At 37.7% G+C, this 21,271-nt stretch overlaps 1 protein-coding gene across 3 annotated transcripts in view; it reads right to left on the reverse strand.

The window, feature by feature from the left end:
* LMBR1 (limb development membrane protein 1) overlaps positions 1–21,271 on the reverse strand; it is a 69,440-nt gene that overhangs the window by 39,266 nt on the left and 8,903 nt on the right. For 2 of the 3 annotated variants that reach the window (XM_069006406.1, XM_069006405.1), the window contains exons 2-5: positions 15,863–15,935; positions 13,594–13,633; positions 11,591–11,730; positions 6,386–6,489 (exon numbers count right to left, since the gene is read on the reverse strand). In XM_069006406.1, coding sequence (XP_068862507.1) covers positions 6,386–6,489; positions 11,591–11,730; positions 13,594–13,633; positions 15,863–15,935 — 357 coding nt within the window. The remainder of the gene's footprint in view (positions 1–6,385; positions 6,490–11,590; positions 11,731–13,593; positions 13,634–15,862; positions 15,936–21,271) is intronic. The other variant, XM_069006407.1, reaches the window with a different exon arrangement.

Consider the following 21,271-nt stretch of genomic DNA (forward strand, 5'->3'; position numbering starts at 1 on the left):
AATGCTGTTTGCAAACAAGGCTCAACTCTCCAAATCCCTCTTACAGAAAAATCAAGGCAAATTTTAAAAACTGACTGATTTTAATTAGAGATTATTTCATATTGGAAAGAATTTCCAAGCCACTTATGTGCCAGTATTTTGCAATATAGGAACAAATTTCTCTCCATGAAAATCTGCTTGAGATAAGCAAAAAAGTTGCTAAAAGTAAATACTTCAAAACTAACTTTGAACATACTTCCTACATTGTCATCACACACTGAAATGTCTTTTATAGTAATGTACACCTATCAGAGTTCTACTGGTACAAACAGCAAAGCTGGGAGTACAGATTTTCTACATGGAAAAACACAGAAATTAGAATTTCCATACCCACCAAGAATAAAAAAGCAGCAGGTTCACTTTTCACTGTATTTATTACCGCGTTTCTTTTACTTGGAGTTTGCAAATACAATGCATTGCAACACAATATATCAGAAACTTAAGTTTAGTTCAGTCCTGTTTCATAGTGACATGACTAGGAAAAGTCATTGCTATTGATAAATATAAAGTGGATCAAATCACACACTGAGGAAATGGGAGACATACAAACTGTGGTTGTTCAGCAAGCTAACAACAGAGTATAGCAAAAAAAAGCAGTTTCAAAAAATGTTAATGACAGTATTTTTGCAAAGCTTCAACTTTTCACCCTCTCCCCAAATAAGTAATTTTACTTACAAAACATTTTTTAAAGCCATGCTTCAGTAAAAGAGATGAAGAGAAGAAATCTGCCTTGAAGAGCAGAAACCCCTGCATTTTACTATCTGGAAAGGAACTACACCCCACATTTTACTTGCACGGGTTAAGCTGCAGCAGCTAACACAGGCAGGGCTCTGCAGCCACAACAGCCAAATCTTTATACAGTAGCAAGCACAACACAATAAATGTTCTGAACACTGGCCCAGCTCACCTGCCTTCAGCATATGAATAAACTGCTACATTTTTAAGTGGTGTTTTTATTAAAATAAACTGAGAATTTGGGAAGAGCCATCAAGGAAAGGCAAGCAGATGGAGGGACTAGCTGACACATAACAATAGCTGGTGAAATATTACTCTTATTTTCTGTAATAAACACCAAGATCAAAACATTACGCAAGTTAAATTTCCTTGAAAGGTTCCCAGCAGGAGTTTTCCTTTTTGTTTGTGCAGTACGCGATTTCCTCTCACCCACAAAAAACATACCAAGAATGTGCATGTGCCACTAACACTAAGCAGCACTTCCTTAATCACTCATTTCCAACAATTTATGGATGATCAGTGGCAAAAACGAGCAAAAATAATGAAAGCATGCAATGAAAGCTCATTGAGACAAACCGGCTTGGACTTCCTACTCATTTCTGTGTCTCTTTAAGATGGGGGTCTGATACAAATTAGCCACTGGGAAAAAAGTCATCTGGTCATAAAATACAGTACAGGGTCACTTTTATGTAAGTTTGCCAAAAGGGACATAAACCAGGACAATTTCAAACTGTGACACAGGATAGAAGTATATTAAAAAAATCTTTGTTCCTCCTCCATTGTGCTGTCATGTTGCTCAGCTTTATAGACATTCTGAGCACCAGCTCTGGCCTCTTCGCTTCCACCTGGTCTACCTAATTAATTAAGCAAGGAAGTTACCTCAAATTTTTGTACTATTTGTTTTTATTATCATGCACTTCTTTTGATGTTCCAGGAGTTAACCTCTTAATCCACAGACTCTGTGTGTTGTGTTCTGAACATTTTGGGATGTCTGGATAATTTGGATAATTGGTCAGGATGTTGCTGTCGCTCATGTTAAACTTTATGCTATGACTTCAAGTTCAAAGATCAGTATTAAGGTAATATACTTCATAAAACCTTTTTAAAACTCTACACTTCTGATTATGCAATACCTAGTTTTTCCAGTTTCTCGCTGTGGTAAATTGCACTATTTGTACTTTCTTACGAGGAAATTACTCCAAAATGTCTTTCTCTTTGTCAACTTCAAATAAATACAAATTTCCATTGAAGTTATTTCAAGAGAAAGCATATTTTAAAGGTCAAGAAAAGGTATAACAATTACCTCCTCAAAAATGTTTGCCTCCTTCACACAGCAGCACACATGTAATTTTCTGTGCAGTCTGTTACCACACATGGAAACATCAGCACTATGACCTACTCAACTGCAAATAGCACAATTCTTCTTTTTTTGGGAGAATGATAAAGAATGAGGCTAATTCAGACATTAAGAAACACTGCTGACAACTTTGTTTCATAACTACTATAGAATCTGAGCACATCAGTGACAAAGAACTAAGAGATTATCTAAACAAGAAATATGACTTTATGCACAGACTCTACAAAGGAAGACAAGAAGAACAGAGAAAGATGTAAAACAGTTTTTAATACTGGTGCAAGAGATTAAAGTGATATCAGGTACTCCAACAGCTCAGTTAATAGCACTGGCTGAGGCATAATGTATCACAATTCAAAGTCTAGAAAAATCCAATTCCTATGTGTGCACAAAAATACATGTGTGCATCCATACACACATGGCAGATGCCCAAGGACATACATGCATATGGATATATATATATGTATATCTTATACACTTCCAGTATTGGCTGGATTATTATTCTTGTCCTGACATCTGAATTCTTCAAGTGCCATTAAATGGAAATGAACAAGAGCTAAGAGCAGCACTTAAACTCTTTAGAAGGGCAGTCAACCCACTTAGGTCCAAAATGCCCTTTCTGATTTCACAGTGGATTTTATGAAACACTAGCAGAGAATCAGTTTGAATTCCAGTGCAGCACTGCATCCATCCATGGCCAGTGCCTCATTTCCCTGTTTCTCTCCTCTGCACAATAGGCAAGCCCTTGGTTGTTTTAAACTGCTGCCCTGGGGAATCCAAGTGAGTCTCTAAGAGGGGCCATGTGCCATTTAGAAAGTATATTAGCAGTCAGGGAAAAGAGCCATATGAAATTGGAAGATGGTTAATCAAACCCATTCTGATTCTGAACAGTTAAGGGAGCAATGCTACCATTCAGGAACATGGAAAGAAAAGTTATACAGAGCTCTCAACAGTAATCTATGAACTATCTGAAATATCAGGGTTGGAAAAAAAAGAATCCCACATATTACAGTCAATACATAAAATCAACTTTTTTAGCACAGTCTGTGATAAACAAACAGATGGCTAAAATCTTCAGGAGTCAGACCCATACATGACAATGACTAAAATTACTGTTGCTATTTAATCTGAACAAAGACATCCATTAAAAATGAAAAAAAAATTTCAATTTCAGGAATGAAACTCTTTTAATTATGCATTTTCAGAACTTTAATGAAAGCCCAGCACGTAATTCATATATGAACACCTTCAAAGAGACATCCTCACTGCACACACCTATATCCCAAGTGACCTATTTAGTCATTATGATGAAGGTAATTCAATGACAGGATGACCTGCATAAAAGCTTCCACTGGAACAGTCTTTTTATCCGAATTTTGATTTGAGCTGGGTATCTAGAATCAACTGCTTTCCCAACTCCCAAATGAAAGATTAAAGATCCATGCCAAACCTCTTTACTGAATGTCTTCACATTTACAGTAGATCATTCTTCTCTTAAATGCTACAAGTTTTGCCAAATGTATGAAATGTTCTTTTAAATTGAGACCACTAAAATCTGGTTTTCCCAGTGAACAGTAATAGCATTTGAACACTGTTTTATCTCTCTGGTCTATTAGTTTGACGTGATGAATGACAAAATATTACTTTTCTTTAAAAATTACACTAAATTATTTGTTCAAATACCAAAATTCTACAAAGTAATCGCAGTCTCAAAATCTTCTCAGAAAAGAGGTAAGAAATATGACAAAAATCTAGTAAAAGTAAAAAACAATGGGAAATACCCTTCCTTCATAGATGCTAGAACTGAAAACCTTACATGTAATCCTGATTTCAATTAATTATGAACTTTCCCAGATTCTAATGACCCAATTATGTGATATAATTCTTTAAAACATGTATAGCAATTATTACAAGTAGAATCATTTATCTACATCAGCACCTGAACAGAACAGCACATTTAATTTTAACTATCATCTTAGTCCAGAAGTGCCATCTGCCACTTACTTTCCAAGAAAAGCAATCAAAGACAAGGTATGTTCATATTACAACAGACCACAATTCCTCAGTCTTGACCAGCAGCTTTAAGGCTCACACAAAACAGGCAGAACAATTCCATCCATTTTGGATAATTTTAAACAGAGCAGTGAGATAGAACAGACATTGCATAAAGGCCTGGAGTATTGTAGCAGGAAGCACACTTGGCTTCTGGGATGTTCCAAAAACATCCAGAACTCAAAAAAAAAATCCAAAATGGAATTCCCTCCCCTGGGTTTTGATACTAAAAGCAAAACTACTCTAAAGCACCAACAATCATCTTTTCCCTGGCATCTGCAGAAGACTATGGTTCTATCTTATCCATCTCATCTCACAAATGCTTTCAAGCATAAACGTGCAAAGATGATCTGATTTATCTTGAATGGAATTTACTGATAGCCACTATCGTAAGAAAATTACACTTTAATTATTAAAAGTTTCATGTAAAGTGCAAGTTTCATGTAGCTGGGATACACAGAGCATCTGTTGGAGCCAACAGAACTCTACAAGCAGAAGTACCTTACCCAGTATGCTAATGGACAGCATCCTTGGTTTTGTTGGATTGCAGGAGATAAAAACCCCACTGTAATTAGTTAACATATTTTTTAGAAGAAAAGATAAATATTAGCTGTGGCTAGATACCTAAGTGTCAAAAGGAAAATGGAGTGGCCTCCACATGAAAACTGGAAGGACAAACAGAGTTGCTAAAAGTTCTCAGCCCTGTATATACCTGAAGTGAAGGAAGAAGAAAGAAGAGTGTTTTCCAGCCAAAATGGACAAGTAGGGTTAAACCAGCAGCCCATCACCAAACTCCTTGGAAGCTGAATGCATTCACTTGGTCACCCAAATTCATAACTGAAGTGACCTGGATACTTCTGCAGTTTGGTCAATGCACAGCAATGCTGCAGCAGCATCAGCTCAGTGCAGGTGACACCAGACAACATTTACCCACCACCTGGGCTGGGCCCTGCAGGTGTTTTCTGACATAGCTGCATTGCTGCAATCCCCCAGTACCTTCTGCTACGGAATAAAGTCTCTGTTTCTCCACATTATTTTCTCTGAATTAAAATTTTCCTTCACACAGTAGTTTCTAAGTGGTTTGTTTTGCTGTCCTCTGTTTTTTCTCAAGTGAACCAAAAAATCCCAACTTGAATGCAGCACTTCAGTTTAGTTTTCCCTAATCCCACCAAGAACCAAAATGGCAACTTCACTGCCTTCATGCCAGTTCCTGTCAATGCAACCAGGAATGATGTTTACCTTCCAAATACAATTATCCCCTGGTGACTTTACATTACATGCCGTGCTTCAATGACTCATACTCTTTTGCATCCATCTTTAATTCATTTCATCCTCCAGATTTCAAGATCACTTCCCAAGACCCTTTGCTTTCTGACAACTGTCATCCAAAGGGAGCAGAATTCCCCTAACTGTAGTATCATTAAAAACAAAAGTGTAATCATTTGGATGATAAAGATTAATGGTAACGTGCTACAACTGGTCTCAGACAGTCATTGCAGTTTAATCTATCTCATATTTATGATTTGAAATTAATTTTGATGTGCCTCCCATTATAGTAATTTTTCACTGTGTTTCTTTATGTTCACATATTAATACAATCATTATCATCTCATTGTTCAAAAACTGCTTTGCCAAATTCCCTGCTTCACTGAAATACTCAGCCCTCTCAACCTGAATATTTTCAATGAAGTTGAGTATTTTATGGTATTCTTTACCCATTTAAGACAGTTTTCTTAACATATTATTGTTAATACTGGCCACATTTAAACCTTTTTTGGGATGTTTGTAATCTTTAAAATTCACAAATCAAGCTTGTTTTCTCAGGGTCATCTGTTATTTAATCACCATTCCCATTAGCAAGAAACTTCTTTTCCTTGTTATTTTATTTCTTATGCATTTTTTGAACCTTCTCTCCTTTTAACATCCCAAAAAAATTACCTTCCAAAAAATAAATCTTGATTGAATTGTTTCGTTGAAAAGAGAGCAAAGTAATTTTCTTGATCTCAGTACATGTGGGTTTTAAGGAGTCCTTTTTCCCCCATAGATCTGGCCTGTGCCAGAGTGTGCAGCTGTATATACACCTTCACATAAGCACACATCCCAGCACCAAATCCCCTCCAATCTGTAATATTAGTTTCATCAGAAACAAGGGCTGAAAATGAAATATATACTGCAATTACTCTGTATTTAATAGTGTTTTCCTACCTTTTTCAAGCCAGCAAATCCTTCTGATTCCAGGAAGAAAAACGCAAAGGGCATCAATACAAACAAACACAGATTTGAAAAAAGAGAGGCAAGATTCCACAAACCTGCAACAAACAAGAAAAAGTTTACGTTATAAGTTCCTATATTTTAACAGTTAAATATACAACATTTTCTTCCCTTACATATAACAATGTAGTATATGTACAAGTGCCAAGGTTTTATGGATATAGTTATTTACAGGTCACTGCTGAAAAACTTCCATTTCTCTGCATAATGATCTTCAAACAAAAACTGGATACAACTTACCTTTCAGCAGTAAGTGTCTGAAACCTTGGGAGACAGACTGCAAGCTCAGGTGTACTACTTCCACAAACTCACTGAAGGCTCTTTAGAGAACCATTGTAGAAATTTTCAGGACAGAAGTATTTTACTACTCTCAGTGAATCTCACAAAATCCAGTTCTGTGTATTTCCTTCCTCCCATATTTTTTCAAGAGAAACTTCAGCAAACCATGGATTTTAACATGAGCAGCACACAAATGCCACTGTCACCTCCAAATCAGAAGAAGATATCATGGTAACAGCAGCCTTCCACAATGGAATGACTGGCTTAGCAGGCAAAAGGAGAGCAGTATATATTTTTATCTCAGCTTTATAAGGCTTTCAACATCATCTCCCATTAACCCATTCATCGCTTAATTAATGAGATGTGGGCAAGGTAAATGGACTCTGAGGTGGACTGAACACTGGCTGAGCTTCTGGGCTCCCAGGGTTGTGCCACCAGTGGTATGTACACCCCAGAGGGCTGATGGTGAGTTAAACACCTTCATTAGAGACCTGGGTGGTGGGAGAGGACACATCCCCAGCAAATCTGCTCAAGAGACAGGATGGGGAGGAGCAGTCTCCTGCAGCTCTGATGAATCTCAACAGGCTAGACAAAAGGACAGAGAGCAGAGAAGAGTGGACTCAGGGAGATTTAAACAATATATATAAATATCAGATGAGGGAGAGAAAGGAAAACAGTCAGATCTTCACAGTGGTATCCAGTGAATTGAGAAGAGGCAATAAGCATGAATTGAAAAACTGGAAAATCTACTTACTCATAAAAGGGAAGGAAAAAAAACCAAACAAAAACTAAAAATCCCAAACATTTTCCACTGCCGCTGTATGCAAGCAGTGAAACAGTTTGTCCATAGGTTTTGTAATCTCCATCCTTCAACATACTCAAACCTAAAAGAGAAGTGCCTTGAGCAGCCTTCTATGACTGACCCTGCTTGGAGCAGGGTATTTCCAGAGCTCTTTCCAACCTCAACCGTTCTATGATCTATGTGAAAAATCAGCAACTGTCTACAAGGAGGACATCTGTAAGACACATGTGACATATGCAGGAAGAGAAAGGGTTTAGAAAACAACCTGAAGTGATAGCTAATCTCCATTAGAGTATCTGCTCTACTAAGATTTTCTAAGCTGAACACTCACTGAAGAGCCAGTTTCTGGTGCCTAAACACGAATCCATCATCAATCACCCTATCAGAAGTTGTGCAGGATGCAGTGTTTCTTCTTTATAAAAGCAGAAGCTTATCTGCGATTTAGTACCTAACAGGTCTAACTACTGTCACATGTTCTACATCCTAAAAAAAAATTCTGTACAGAAAAACAGGCTTAGTTCCCCACCTTCTCCAAGGCACACACATTTCCATAATTCTGCAGGACTATATTATATCACCTGAGTATCACTCAAAAAGGAATATTCCCCCATGATAAGAAAATCTGAACTAACAGCTTTGTTTCTTTCCTTCTTCCCATGTACAGGCTTGCTCCTTTTTCTCTTGAAACTGTCCATTTTGTAAAGAACAGGGAAGGAAAGAGACATTTACTGGATGTCTGGGGTATTCATTATCAAGAGAAATTTCTGTAGTTAGATCCAAATGTAAAATAGTTAGCAGTGATCTTTGCCTGTACCGTCTCAAAAAGTGCTTCCGCCATATACATCCTTTTTGCTCAAATGACATTCGAATTTGAAGGAGAAATAAAAGAGAGAAGGAGGGGGACAGGGGCCAAAAGAACCTCTTCAGCAATTGACAGCAGCAGGATACCAGCAACCAAACCCAGCCAAACAGGCTACAGAAAACAAAACACGAAAATTCCAAAAGATGCGTGAAATATAACACTCATTTGCTAAAGAAAACAGACTGCCTAAAGGTGGCTAAACTCCAGTTAACAAAGAGGGGGATTTTTCCTTTAGAATTTGCTTTGCCAGGAAGCTCCTGTTACCATTTGAGAAACATTCAGGCATAGCAACATCAGCAAGAATGTCATTAACAGCCCTTACGAGGGGACATTAACTTCAGCAGTCTGCACCTTTTTTTTTCCCCAAAAAAGACACCAGAGTAAGAGTAGAAATACAACTAGATGGGGGTAGGAGTCTAATTTCAGCAGTTTTCTCTAACTGAAGACAGAATGCATTCAGTTACCTAATGCAAAGTTCAATATCTGCTTGTCCTAATTTCAGCAGCTCTATTACATGTGTATCTTACAACATAAAACAGTGCTCAGGAGATGAAGAGGACACAGCATTTGGGGGGGGGGAGGAGACTGGTGCACATCCAGGGTGATTTTTTAAAAGTTAAAATCCAGAAATTAACACATTAGTAGCATATAGGAACCACATTTACAGAATATTAAACTACAGAGCTACAATATGCACACAAAGTTAGGAGAGGCAAGGATAGTGCTGTTCTGCTGTCAACAGACACATACACTTTCCTCAAAGTAAGGGCCCTCTGTATTTCTTACCCTGATTTGGTAGTTCAGAAATCAAATTAAAATAGACCCAGACAAAGAATTATTTTCTACTACACTGACTGCATCATAAAATTGCATGAGACACTTGCAGACATCAACATATAGAAAAGCTTTAAGCAGTCAATTAGAACTTTTTTCCTTTGCATTTGCAGTGACCTAAGACTGTACCCCATAAAACAAGTTAATAAAACATAAAAATTAAAAATTTCCCAGTCTTAGGCAAACAGATTAGATCGTGAGCATTTTCCCATTTTTCTTATTCATGGCAGTTTCATTACGTTTTACCCCCACCTGCTGGTTGTACCCAACAGCAGCACAAGGGAACACCGCTGTCAGAACTAGTCCTGGGATTACTTCAGCACGTATTCATTAGGTAAGAGTGTTTATACTGGATACAGGTTTGGCCTTTCTGCCTCGTTTCAAAAGTTTGAGGCATATATTCTCGACTTTTTTATTTTCCAGAAGTAATGCAACAATCTACAGAATAAAACCCCTCGGTGTCAGGTTGAAGTACCTCAGATGATAGCTGTAATCGATCAATCTAGGGAGGGGAAGTGTTTTAAAGCAACACAAACGCTCCCATTTGATAACATTTATAAAGCAGTTCATAAACCACACGTGAAGGCTGCGTAGGCAGAGTATTATGGGCATGTGAGCACTTGTGAGCTCGGGTGCCGGTGCCAGGGCTGTGAGCTCCCAAAGCCGCACAGGTTTCCCCCTCTGACCTCGCCGGGCACGGGACGGGATTGGATCGGGGCGATCCCGGCGAGTGCCACGCGGGGGAGCCCTTGCTCCAGGGAACGGCTCCGCACCAGCGCCCGACCCAGCCCCGACCCAAAACCTCCCAGATCCAGAACTCGCCCCGCATCGCCGGAACCCACCCGAGGTTTACCGCGGTCACGCCTATCCCTTTGCCATACACACTTACACCTGGAAACACCAAGATGCTGAATTTCCCTTCTTGCTAGCCACTGCTGCTGGACTTAGGGAATATAAATTATACTGTGTACCTATAAAGTGGTATTTTCAAACATTAGCACAGTAAAATCAAAAGATGGTCACTGGAAAATTCAAAGGCCTTCCTATTTAACAGTAACTATTCCAGCAGATTTCATACTAAACCAAATTTTCTCAAGCAACAACTGACAGAGTAAAAATTTCTGAACTGGTTATTATACAATTTTCAGTCTCTGATGCATTTTTTTGTCTTTTTTCCAAAGGCAATTCAGACACAGAAGGAAGGATTCTTCTCCATTAATTTTTTGAGGGAAGTAAAGAAGAAAATGTCTGAGCAGCTAAATCCATGTGGAAAATGAGATCTAGCTTGGGCTTTTTCCTCCCATGCAGGAGACATACCAAATTAGCAATCCCCCATGACATGTCACAAACAGGTCATAGAATAACTCAACTAGAAAGAACCTGTAAAGTCACACAGTCTGATCTGCCCTTAAAACAGCCAAACTGCAGGTGCCATCAGCCTGCTCAGGGCTTTGGCCACCTGAGTTTTGGAAAAATTTCAAGATCTCCCAGTTTCTCTGGACAACCTTTTTCAACGTTCAGCCACCCCCACTGTGAAGAATCATTCCTTTATGTCCTACAAATATCCCTTCTTGCCTCTCACTTCACAAAAAAACCAAAACAAAACAAAACCCCAAACAAAATCTTTGCAAGTTAGGGATGTGGAAATTCATAAATTTGTTATGTGTGAATATTATTACACATTTAGCAGAAAGCATGCACTTTTCAGAGAAAAGTCCTCCAAAGCAAAATTACTATCTCTTCACAAGACTAAAGAGGACACCACAGTTAACTTGTAAATTATTTATACCAGATTAAATAAACTGTTTCGCATAGTGAACATACTTTCTCCAGACAAACCTAGCAAAGACCTTGTTTTCACCAGTTATTTTATCACACATCTTTGCCACAATACTTATGTTCCACAATTTTCCTTGTTTACACATAAATCACTAACAGCTGTATTTAACTATCCAGTCCAAGCTGCCCACAACTAGCAAGTTTCTTAAAACATGTTATTATTTTGAGAATAAATTTATAGGTATCCTCATAAAGAGTAAGGCATATGAATCTTGCATTCACACATGAGGAAGAAGTCTGAACAGCATGTTTCAGGTTAGCCTGTAGTAGCTCTTATTTTACATTACTATTCAAAGCAGTGATTTTGGTTTAATTCCAGCAACTCTGCATAATTCTTAAAAAAAGAACAGAGCAGTTAAGACAGACTTTGGTCATACCTCACACAGCAGCAAAACCAACCAGCCAATAGCACATTAACAATTAGCATAGTAAATGAAAATAAGTTATCAGTTTGAAAATAAGAACATATCTGTGCATGTAAAACGAGGACATCCATTTTAATTACATTATGCTGAATACTAACCATGAATTAGTGAGCCATTTAACCACTGAATATAGTAGTTTTGTGGAAAAGAAAGCAGGATCTCATTGCTGATTATTGAGAAAGGTAGAAGCAGGACTGCACCAGCTGAAACTGCTAGAGTGAAGGTGCTCAAGAACAGCCTGAAATTTAAAGAAATGTACTACTGTTACCACCAACATGCTCTGAACAGCAGGAAAAAAAAAAGTCATTAAACTTCCTGTTAATCAGCATCTAAAGGCAACACATTCTTACATTGTAAACAGGCAGGAGAAACTGGGATTTCCAAAACATCTGACTTCCAAAAGCAAATTTAAAATAGTTTACAGAACCCAGTATAAATAATTAGCTTTTACCACCTCCCATAATTAGTCTCTTGGCACATGTATGCATTCAATTCCAATGTAATACAAAGGTTAAACTACTGGTGTTCATCAAATATCTTTTCACAAGTCTCCTCTTTCAGTTTTAATTTCCCACACAGACATACACATAAGAAAAAAAGATTCAATTTCTATATTCTTAGTGAAATTTTTAAAAGCAGAACAACATTCTAACAACTGAAGTGAGTACAATTATACATAAATATTTTAACACCGAACTGAAAAAAAGTTGGTTTTTTTTCCACAAAGTAGTTATTCAAGTTATCATCTCATAGCTGTAAAGTCGATATACAGAAATTATCAGAAATATTTAAAGTATTTAAGCTTATTCTTTTTAGATCCCAAATACAACCTAAACCACATGCCATCTTGTGGCATTAAAAAGAACTGTGTTCTTAAAAAAATAAGATCAACAAAGCATTCTTACAGAACTAATCTAATGCCGTAATAAAAGTAGAAATAATTCTCAAATTGCATGACAAAATAATAAACAGAACATCCCTACAACAAGAGCATCTGTAAGCTCCTTACAGGAATCTTACTTTCTTAACAGTCTACAAATCCATTTTTCATTTACACAAAAGTTAACATAAAGAGTGACTAATTTTATCTTTTAAGATATTCTTACGTTATTGTTGTTGGCTTCTGGGATCTTTTTCTTTTATTTAAGGATGTTTAAGTGTTCCAAGCCAGAACTGTAAAACCTAACAAACTACAGCAAAGTACTACAGCAGTTTGGCTTTTTTTTCCTCCTCCCTCCACACCTCAAGTCCTGACAATTATGCCATGTGGAGAAAAATCTATCTACATATGCTTGAGAGTTACTGCTTTTAGGAAAATACGATGCACATTTAAGGAACAAGAAACCTTAGGCTGAAAGAAAAAAGAACATTTTATATTTACAACAACACTTTTCTATGAGCTCTCCTTCCAAGGGGATGACAGCACCACCAGGGAAGAGCCAAGAACACTGTAATACACAAGGAGTCAATTCACATTGTTCAGCCAATCACCTAATTGACAGGGCAGCAACAGCCATGGAGGCTCTGTACATCTTGAGGCACATTCAAATAGGAGATATTAATATCTAGCTTTACAAAGGAAGAGGATAAGGAGAGAGTTGCTGGCAGACCAGTAGGTCTGGCAAGTGTTTGTCTTCCACTTGTTACCCCCTCTGCAGCTTTTTCACAATGATCAGATAAGATGTCTTCTACAGAGGCAGTTAACTTTCTTCCCAGGATCCACTGCCTCCCTTGACAGGCCTTCCATCGACTGCTGCAGGAACTTACACCACCTTGCATCTAAACACCTACATTTTAGAGACCTAAATGCAGGTCTTGCACTCAGTTCCACTGCTTGCATCAGGTCTTCATGCAGTATTCTGGACGACTTCATGCTTACTGGGAAAACTACAGATGAAAAAAGCCCTAGACCAGATTTTCATAACACTTTTCATAACACAAGGTGCCAATTAACCAAATCATTTTCCCTGACCCTCTAGCAATCTATTTAAAATACATTTAAATATTTAAAATAGACTCTTATTTATTTGGAAGCACAGAAGGTTCCTATCATAACACTATATTCAGGAAAAGAAGTTCTGCCAAGAAGAGCTATACATACGATATTCTGTTAACAATGGCATCTTCATCCTCTTGCTCATCTGAAAATTAAATTACAGCAGGTTATACTCAATACTCACTTGTTTTTCCTCAGGCTAAAATGTATATACATCAGAATAATTTTAATTTACAATTAAATTCAGACATACTGATACAATTTATGAGCATGAATAATTTAAGAAGGTTCCTTCCAAAAATGAATACTCTCACCCCTTTTTTTTTCTAGTCAAACTCTTTTCAATGTAACAACAAAGTTATTTCACTTTACTTAAGTATGCAGTTCAAAACTTCTTGGAGACCTCTTCCAGAGTGCTTTTTGGCAAACATGCTTTCAGATTACTACAGCCATGGCAGCTGCTAGAAACTGTCCCTCTGGGCATCTCTGGAACCACAGAGAGCAGGCAAGCTACAGGAAAGTCTTAGAATCCATACTAACTACTACTAGAGATCACTTTCAGTATTAATGTCTTTTTAAAACAAGAAAGTATGCTCAGAACAATAATGATGACTACTCAATTGCTTCCCTTTACTTGCCCCTCTTCCCAGCTCCTGGGGATTTGGGAGAGGGGAGGAAGGACAGGTGGTGTTATTCTTGTTACTTGTTTTGGATTTAAGATATCATTACTTCCTTCTGATACTTCACATTTTAGACCCTTTTTATTCACTTATTCCTCACTTAATACTTCACTAGATCAATCTTTTTGAAACAATCAACATTTCACTCAGATGAATCACTAACACATCCTTTTATGCTTTACACCCTTCTCTATGTGCATCAGTACACAAATGTAAGCATTTCTAAATTTAAAATAATGGAAGCATTTTTAAATAAAAATTTCTGAATTTAAAATAATTTTTACACTCAGCATTCTAAAGTTTCTCCTATTTTCCATAGGAGATAGGAGACCTGACTCTATTTATTCCTAGATTTTAAAATAAATTTAAGCTCTTAAGAGTCATGCACACAGTTGAAATAAACACACAGCCAATTAACATCATGCTATTTTGAAATTCTTCTGTGAACGGACATGGAGTTGTTGGTTTTTTTGATGGAAACCTCACGGTGTTTTGAAAGACTAAGTCAAGGTCTCTTATGAATCATTTTGGCTAAAGAGCTTCTTGGAGAAGCAGTGAACAATTTGTGCTGAAAGAGTTACAGATGTGTTAACTCTTCAAACATTTCTCATCAGGAAGATCGTAGCAGGCTACAAAGTGTGCCTAAGTACATGCTCACAAAGCTTTCATAAAGTCAGGACAGCTGCAGAGCAGTCCCTCTTCCTAGCTGGAAGATCAACTGCCAAAAAAAGGCAATAAAAGTGTCTTTGCATCCAACAGTGTTTGCCAAACCAGTTTCCCCTTCCTGTTCTTCTCCATCTACAAATAGTAGCAGCTTTGTAGTGCCCAAAATACGTATCAGGATCAGAAGATAGTATCTGTCTTACTTCCCATGTTTAAAGATATGTACCTTTCTTTTAAGGAATTAAATTCCATGAAAAGTTTACTTTTTAAAACATTAATCTATGAAAGCATCTCTATCATAACACAGGTCACTACAGCTCAATACACAGTTTCCAATAAAGTTCAAAGCACCAAGATCACCATACACAGGAATGTTTCTATAACCTATTATCAAGCACCAAGGTCCCAACTAAGCTGTCAAGAGTCTAAAATTCTGCAATTTTATACCAATTTTTATGCTATTTGTCTTTAGAAAAAATACCGAAGAAAATGACAGGGCTTCCTAAAGACTAGTTTCAGAATGGAAACTAGACCATGTTTCCAAAGGGAAAAAAAACAAGAGTACTATTTCAAGGTATTATCTAAACTTCAGTGGTGAACTCATAAGAAACAGGTTAAGACCACTGAAATAACTGTACCTGAGCAGAGCAGGACTTTTTGAAGAAATAATGCTACTTCTCTTCTGTAGCACTGGCAACCTTTCACTTCACCAGCAAAAGCTCAGAACCTGATTTTGCTGCTAAAACACAGCTGAATATACTTATTCTGGAAAGGCTGATGTGAAAGGAGAACAGGATCTAAAGGCAAGGGAGGCAGAAGAATATACTTGACATTAACCCCTTTCTTCCCTCTCAAAACAGTTAACACTTAGGCTGCCATACACAATCAGATCAATCCAGGCTGCCATACACCAGTAGCCTAACAAACAGTTTTACTTCTTCCACTCTCCTTGTGGAGATGGAGAGGAAAAGAATCACCTATTTATTTGAAAAACAAAAATTATTTTCACATATTAAAATTTCTATGCTTACCTGCTTTCCTTTTGTATCTTGTGATTATAAAGTAGGAAACTATGTAGAGAACAGCAAACAGGAGAAAACAGATCTGGGGAAAAAAATTGCATTTATTAGGTCATGAAGAAATGCCTGGATTATAAATAAACAGTAAATCTAGTCTCAACAATTTAAAATTTAGTTCAGATCAACAAGAGTGCATTCTATGTAAATTCAAGTCATTTCAAGACTTATGTTTTGTATCTTATTAACAGAAAGTTAAACGCATAAGAACAGTTAGGTTAGAGAAACAGTTATTGCATCAATCATGTGGCCAGCAAGTTTTACTCTAAAATTAAGAAAAAGCCTTGTCTACAGTGTGATTTTTTGTTTGAGTGGAGTGGGCTGTTCTTTGAAGTTTGAATCCACTTGAGTTGTAAAAGATATCAGGCTTTGTATCCCCTTCACATGTATCCTTAAGAGGAATTGTATTTTATATAATGGGCTCTTGAGGATCCATTTTGAACTAAGCTGTCAACATGTGTGGAAAGAAACAAACATGTTTACTATTTGCATCCTGTCGTGAATCAAACAAATTCCAGGTGACAACACACACAAGAGAGACTCGTGCCTACAGTGGACGTCCAAGCATGAGCTCATCAAACATGATGTTTCTTTTAAAGTCAGAAGCCAAGGATACAACTTCCCTTCGCAGAAGGTTGGTGGTTTATTTAGGTCAGATGTACCTTCTGCCCACAGTGACTTGGATGAAGTTGTTTATAAGATTTAGCACTACAACTTCAATACTATAAGATAAGACCAAAACCCTACAAAAATGCTGAAAATCTTACAGGAAAGGAATTAAACAGCAGGAAAGTTTTAACCTTCCAAGCCTTTGTGGGGTAAAAAAAAATACCAAAAAAAATCCCCACATATTTTATTTGCTCCTGAATGAGGCATCAGTGGCTCAACACTGCTTCCTTAATCCTGGGCGCTGATGCCTATTAAAAACATGAGTCAGACAGAAATGCAACAAGAAGGAAGCAAGCCATTCTCTGCGGCAAAACTACTTCACTGGATAACAGCTGATCTATTTCTTTAATCAGTCATTTGTGGATTTGTTGCCTTTAAGAACTCACTGTCTTAAAAAAATCAAGAGCAGAAAGGCTACCTTAAGAGAAAGGGAAAAGTGAAAGTGAAGGTAGTGATGATAGCCTTGATAAATTGGCATCTAAACAACAAAACCACATGCAAATAAGCAAATCAGAGGGGAGAAGAAAGTATCAGGAAAGACAGACTTTCTAAGAAATACTGATAAACTGAGTTATTTTTCTGCTGTAGTCAGATATTTTAGATTAAAACAACCCAAGTGACTAAGCATGGCATTTTGGTGCCTGTCACTTCCAGGTGCCTCCCAGAAGGACAACAGTAAGTCTGAAAGTGGCAACCCAGCTCCTTCTCTGTGCAGGCAAAACACAGCAGCAACATGTAAAATACAGCCACTGAAAATCAGGTTTCATAACTAGATCTCTGACTTCCAACTTTTAATCTGAATTGAGTTTACCACTCCAACCTTCTTGAGGATGCCTCAAAGAAGAAAAGGTTTTGATAAAGAATTCAGTCCTTTAAACAATTCTAAAGAATGTTATTAAGATTTAATAAAGAACATTTGGTATATTTTTGAACGGGAAGAACAAAAGAAACAGAGAACAGCCTTGGGCTTTCAGAGTACTCTGACACAGCTCGTCCTGTCAGTATCGGAAAACGCAATGTCAGTGCTGAAAGAGAATCCTACTCTAAGCTTCCAGTTCCTCTGAAAACTAGACCAAGGCTACAGCAACAGACATCTAATTTTAGGCATCCACTTTTGAAAATCAGGTATCACATATACAGGGTAAGTGAATTCTTTAAAAATCTGTCAGATGCAAATAACACGGTGTAACCGGTGTAAAAGAAAAATATAGTTCAGCTCATTTTTGGTTTAATTTTATTTAAAACAAGAATCAAAATTACTGCAATCTGTTTACATCTTCAAATAGAGTATGTGGCCTTTATTCTATCCGTGACAGCAAGGTTACAATGAAAATGTGGGTCTGTACTTACAAGGTACCACTGAGATAACTGAGGTGTTTTGAGGGCACGGCAGACAAAAGCTGTCCAGTAACACAAACTGTCAAATGCTGTATTTCTGGTTTTAGATAACAGCTACTCTGCAACCCAGCAGTAAGGGGTAACTATGCATCCTGATGTAATTCTCCCTCTACTTCTGACAGACTTGAGAACAACTTTGCGAATGTTTGATAAAGTTGTTTATTATTGAAAATTCACAAAATTTTAAAATTACTGGCAAGAAAATAAGTAAATTCTTTTAAGTGAAAGCTTTATGATCTTAACAAAAAAGAAGTCAAAATAAAAGTCCTTCATACTGACCAAAACAACTCAAACACCAAGCTCAGAAATATTACTGCAGTCTCAATTTACACTCAGTGAAACCTCTGATTCTGAACTGTTTCTAACCATGCATTCTGAATAGCTTTCTAAAGGAAACAGCTCAAGTCAGCATCCCAACTATTTTTAGAGTGGAACTCAGTCAAGCTGGGGAAAAGGAATGTGTTGCCTCTAACAGCTGAAGAATAGGTTCCACTGTCCTGTCATGCTGCAACCTTGGGTTCTTATTCCTCATACTGCTGCTTCTTTTCAGGATATTTTTGTATTAGGAAAAAAAAAAGCCATCAGGACTTGTTCGTATTTGCTGTAGTTTCAGTTTGTGTTTCTCAATAATGAGTGGCTGGGCTTGTATGCAGCATTCCAGGTATGATCTTACAGCTGTATGTAACAGCACTAAGCCCTTCTTGCTGCACTGTAAATGCTTCTCCACACTCACCTGAGAATCACACTGGCAGTTCAGCATTATCCCCTGGTCACATCAGCACTGTCCTCCCCAATTGCTTACAGCAAAGTAGCTCTCAAGTTTCAGTAGAAACTTGGCTTTAGGGTTCAAGTTCCTCACTGTGTCTTTTTCTTTTTTTTTTTTTTTTTTTAAACCACACCTTAAAGTCACACTACATACAATCATCTGTCAATTCCATTTCTAGTCACTTACTAAAAAAGTACAGGTAGTAATACTGAAATAGGGTGCTACTCACAAAAGAACACCATACACAAAACTACACTGATACCTTCAGTAAAAAACCAGAATTTAAAACAGCCTATATTCCGTAAAGTCCATCTTTCTTTCAGAAAACTACTGTATGTGTCAGTATTGGAGGTAACACTGGAATACAATGTTAAGTCCAAATTATATTGCAAGTTGTTTCCAACCAAAAAGCAATGGTTTCTGCCATCACCCATCCCTACAATTACAGCCGACAAAAATTAAGGATGCTGCAAATACAGCAAATCTAGGACAAGGTGTATTCCTCATATCCTCAAGTTCTCTGCAAGGAGATTTTCACTGGACCTCAAATGCAGCTCTTCTAGGTTTGACTTGGGGAGACAGTCAAGACACTGTGCAGAGAATGTACCCAACTGTGATGAATAAGGATTTCTGATGTCCCCCACTTCACAAGAAATAAAGCTTTTCAATCTTAAAATGTATTTCCTTAAATTACTTCCAAATTTGATGGACAAAGTAGTTGTGGATCTGTTGCCATAGCTAAACTGGGAAGCTACTTTAAACATACCTATGGTACATACTGACCTTACAGGGGAAATACATTCAGTCCATGTTTGACCAGATGGTTCAAAATAAAAAAGGAAATTACAAGGAGCCCAAGAATTGTCTATGGTTATATCCAAACAGTCAACCAAAGCAATTCTTAATAATTTTTAATGTCTTTGTGTGTGTGTCCTTTCCACTCAGTACCTGAAAACAAGACACGTGGATTCTGTGCCACATCCAGGGGCTCCTTTCTAACAGATGGCACATTAAGAAGCCTTCAAACCTCAAGCATGTAATTCATTTACATCTCTTCCCGTGGACTAAATACAACCTCTGGTAGGACAAGCAAAAGAAACCTGTCTTCCCGTGGAGCCCTTAATTTTCATTTGGGAAAGGAAGTGCCTTCTGTTCCTGCTTAGATTACACACCAGACACACCAGGAGAGGCTGCTTATGGAGACACACTGCACTACATTCTTAGGTACCTTGTGTCCAACTTGCCCACAGTGTCACAGGTTTGGATCTCTCATCCAAAGTTATCCAAGTATGATCCACATCATACTTTTGGATCTGTACCACAGCTCCCAGCTCCTGGGAGAACGAAGCTGGAGATTACCTGCATACTGTATGTTCTAAGGGGCCAGCACTGAAGGGTCTGGCATTAAACACAAGCAGTAACAGTCTGAACTGTCTGAACTAATTTGACCTAGTCTGAACTAGGTCAAATTACCTTGTATTTATCCCACTGACAATTACTAAAGATAAGCTGGCACTAATTTGTCCTTGTGGATGATCTTTAAAACTCTGGCACTGAAATTCATGCCTCAGATTGGTAAAGCATCATCTTCTGTTGCAAGTGTTAGTTACTTTCATGCTAAGAAAGACTATGTTCAAAATGTGTAAGATTCTTTTTCCCTTCTAACAAACAAGATTCAACCATCTTTTACAACTGCAATTTGTGTGTGTGCACATTAAAAGCTGCATTTTTATGTACAGGATTCTATTCATACAGCATGGGTTGTGAGGGAAGTACAGCTGTAGTTTACACTAGGAAGAAAGCACACAGGTGCCTTGTCCAGTAATTGTTCCATAGCTCTCAGTCGGTGTGCCCTGGTAGCACACACCTTAAAGAGCATCCCTGGCTGTATTACCTGAAGCAAAGCAAACAATCATGGGGAGTAATTATCTCTCTCCAAGCAGCATTCACCCTGTCACATGTAGTTGCTGTGTCTAGTTTTGAGCCACCAGTACAGGAAAGATGTTGGTAATTGCAGAAAGATGATCACCAGGATGATCAGGAGGCTGGTGCAGACAGGCTGAAGGACCTCAGCATGTTCAGGCTGAGGACAACAAGGCTTCAGGACGGCCTGACAGCAGCAAGGAACTACCACAGAGAGAAATCACAGACCTTAGTAATGTTCTTTAACCTAACACACTTCCAAGCACAAAACACAGGTTCAACACAGGTTCATTTCCACTTGAAAAGCATCAAAGCAGATAAGTGATTGTTTCCTCCAACTTGACTGCATACTAGCATTTAGAACTGAGAAAATCTGGAGGAGCAAAACAGACAAGCAGCAAACAGCATTTTACTATGCCATGTGTGAAATGAAAGATCAAGAAGCTCTGAACATTAGCTCCAAAGAGTAAGGGAAGAAAGGAAGTAACTTTATAATGAAGTGGCTGTGCCAGTATTAAAAAAAAAAAGTTACTGCTATTACATCCACAAGCATTTCTATGCAAATTATACACAAAAAACAGCTATGGATGTAATAAAGAACATCTCCA

This window comes from Aphelocoma coerulescens, chromosome 2 (assembly GCF_041296385.1).
Source record: "Aphelocoma coerulescens isolate FSJ_1873_10779 chromosome 2, UR_Acoe_1.0, whole genome shotgun sequence".
NCBI classification, from domain to species: domain Eukaryota; kingdom Metazoa; phylum Chordata; class Aves; order Passeriformes; family Corvidae; genus Aphelocoma; species Aphelocoma coerulescens.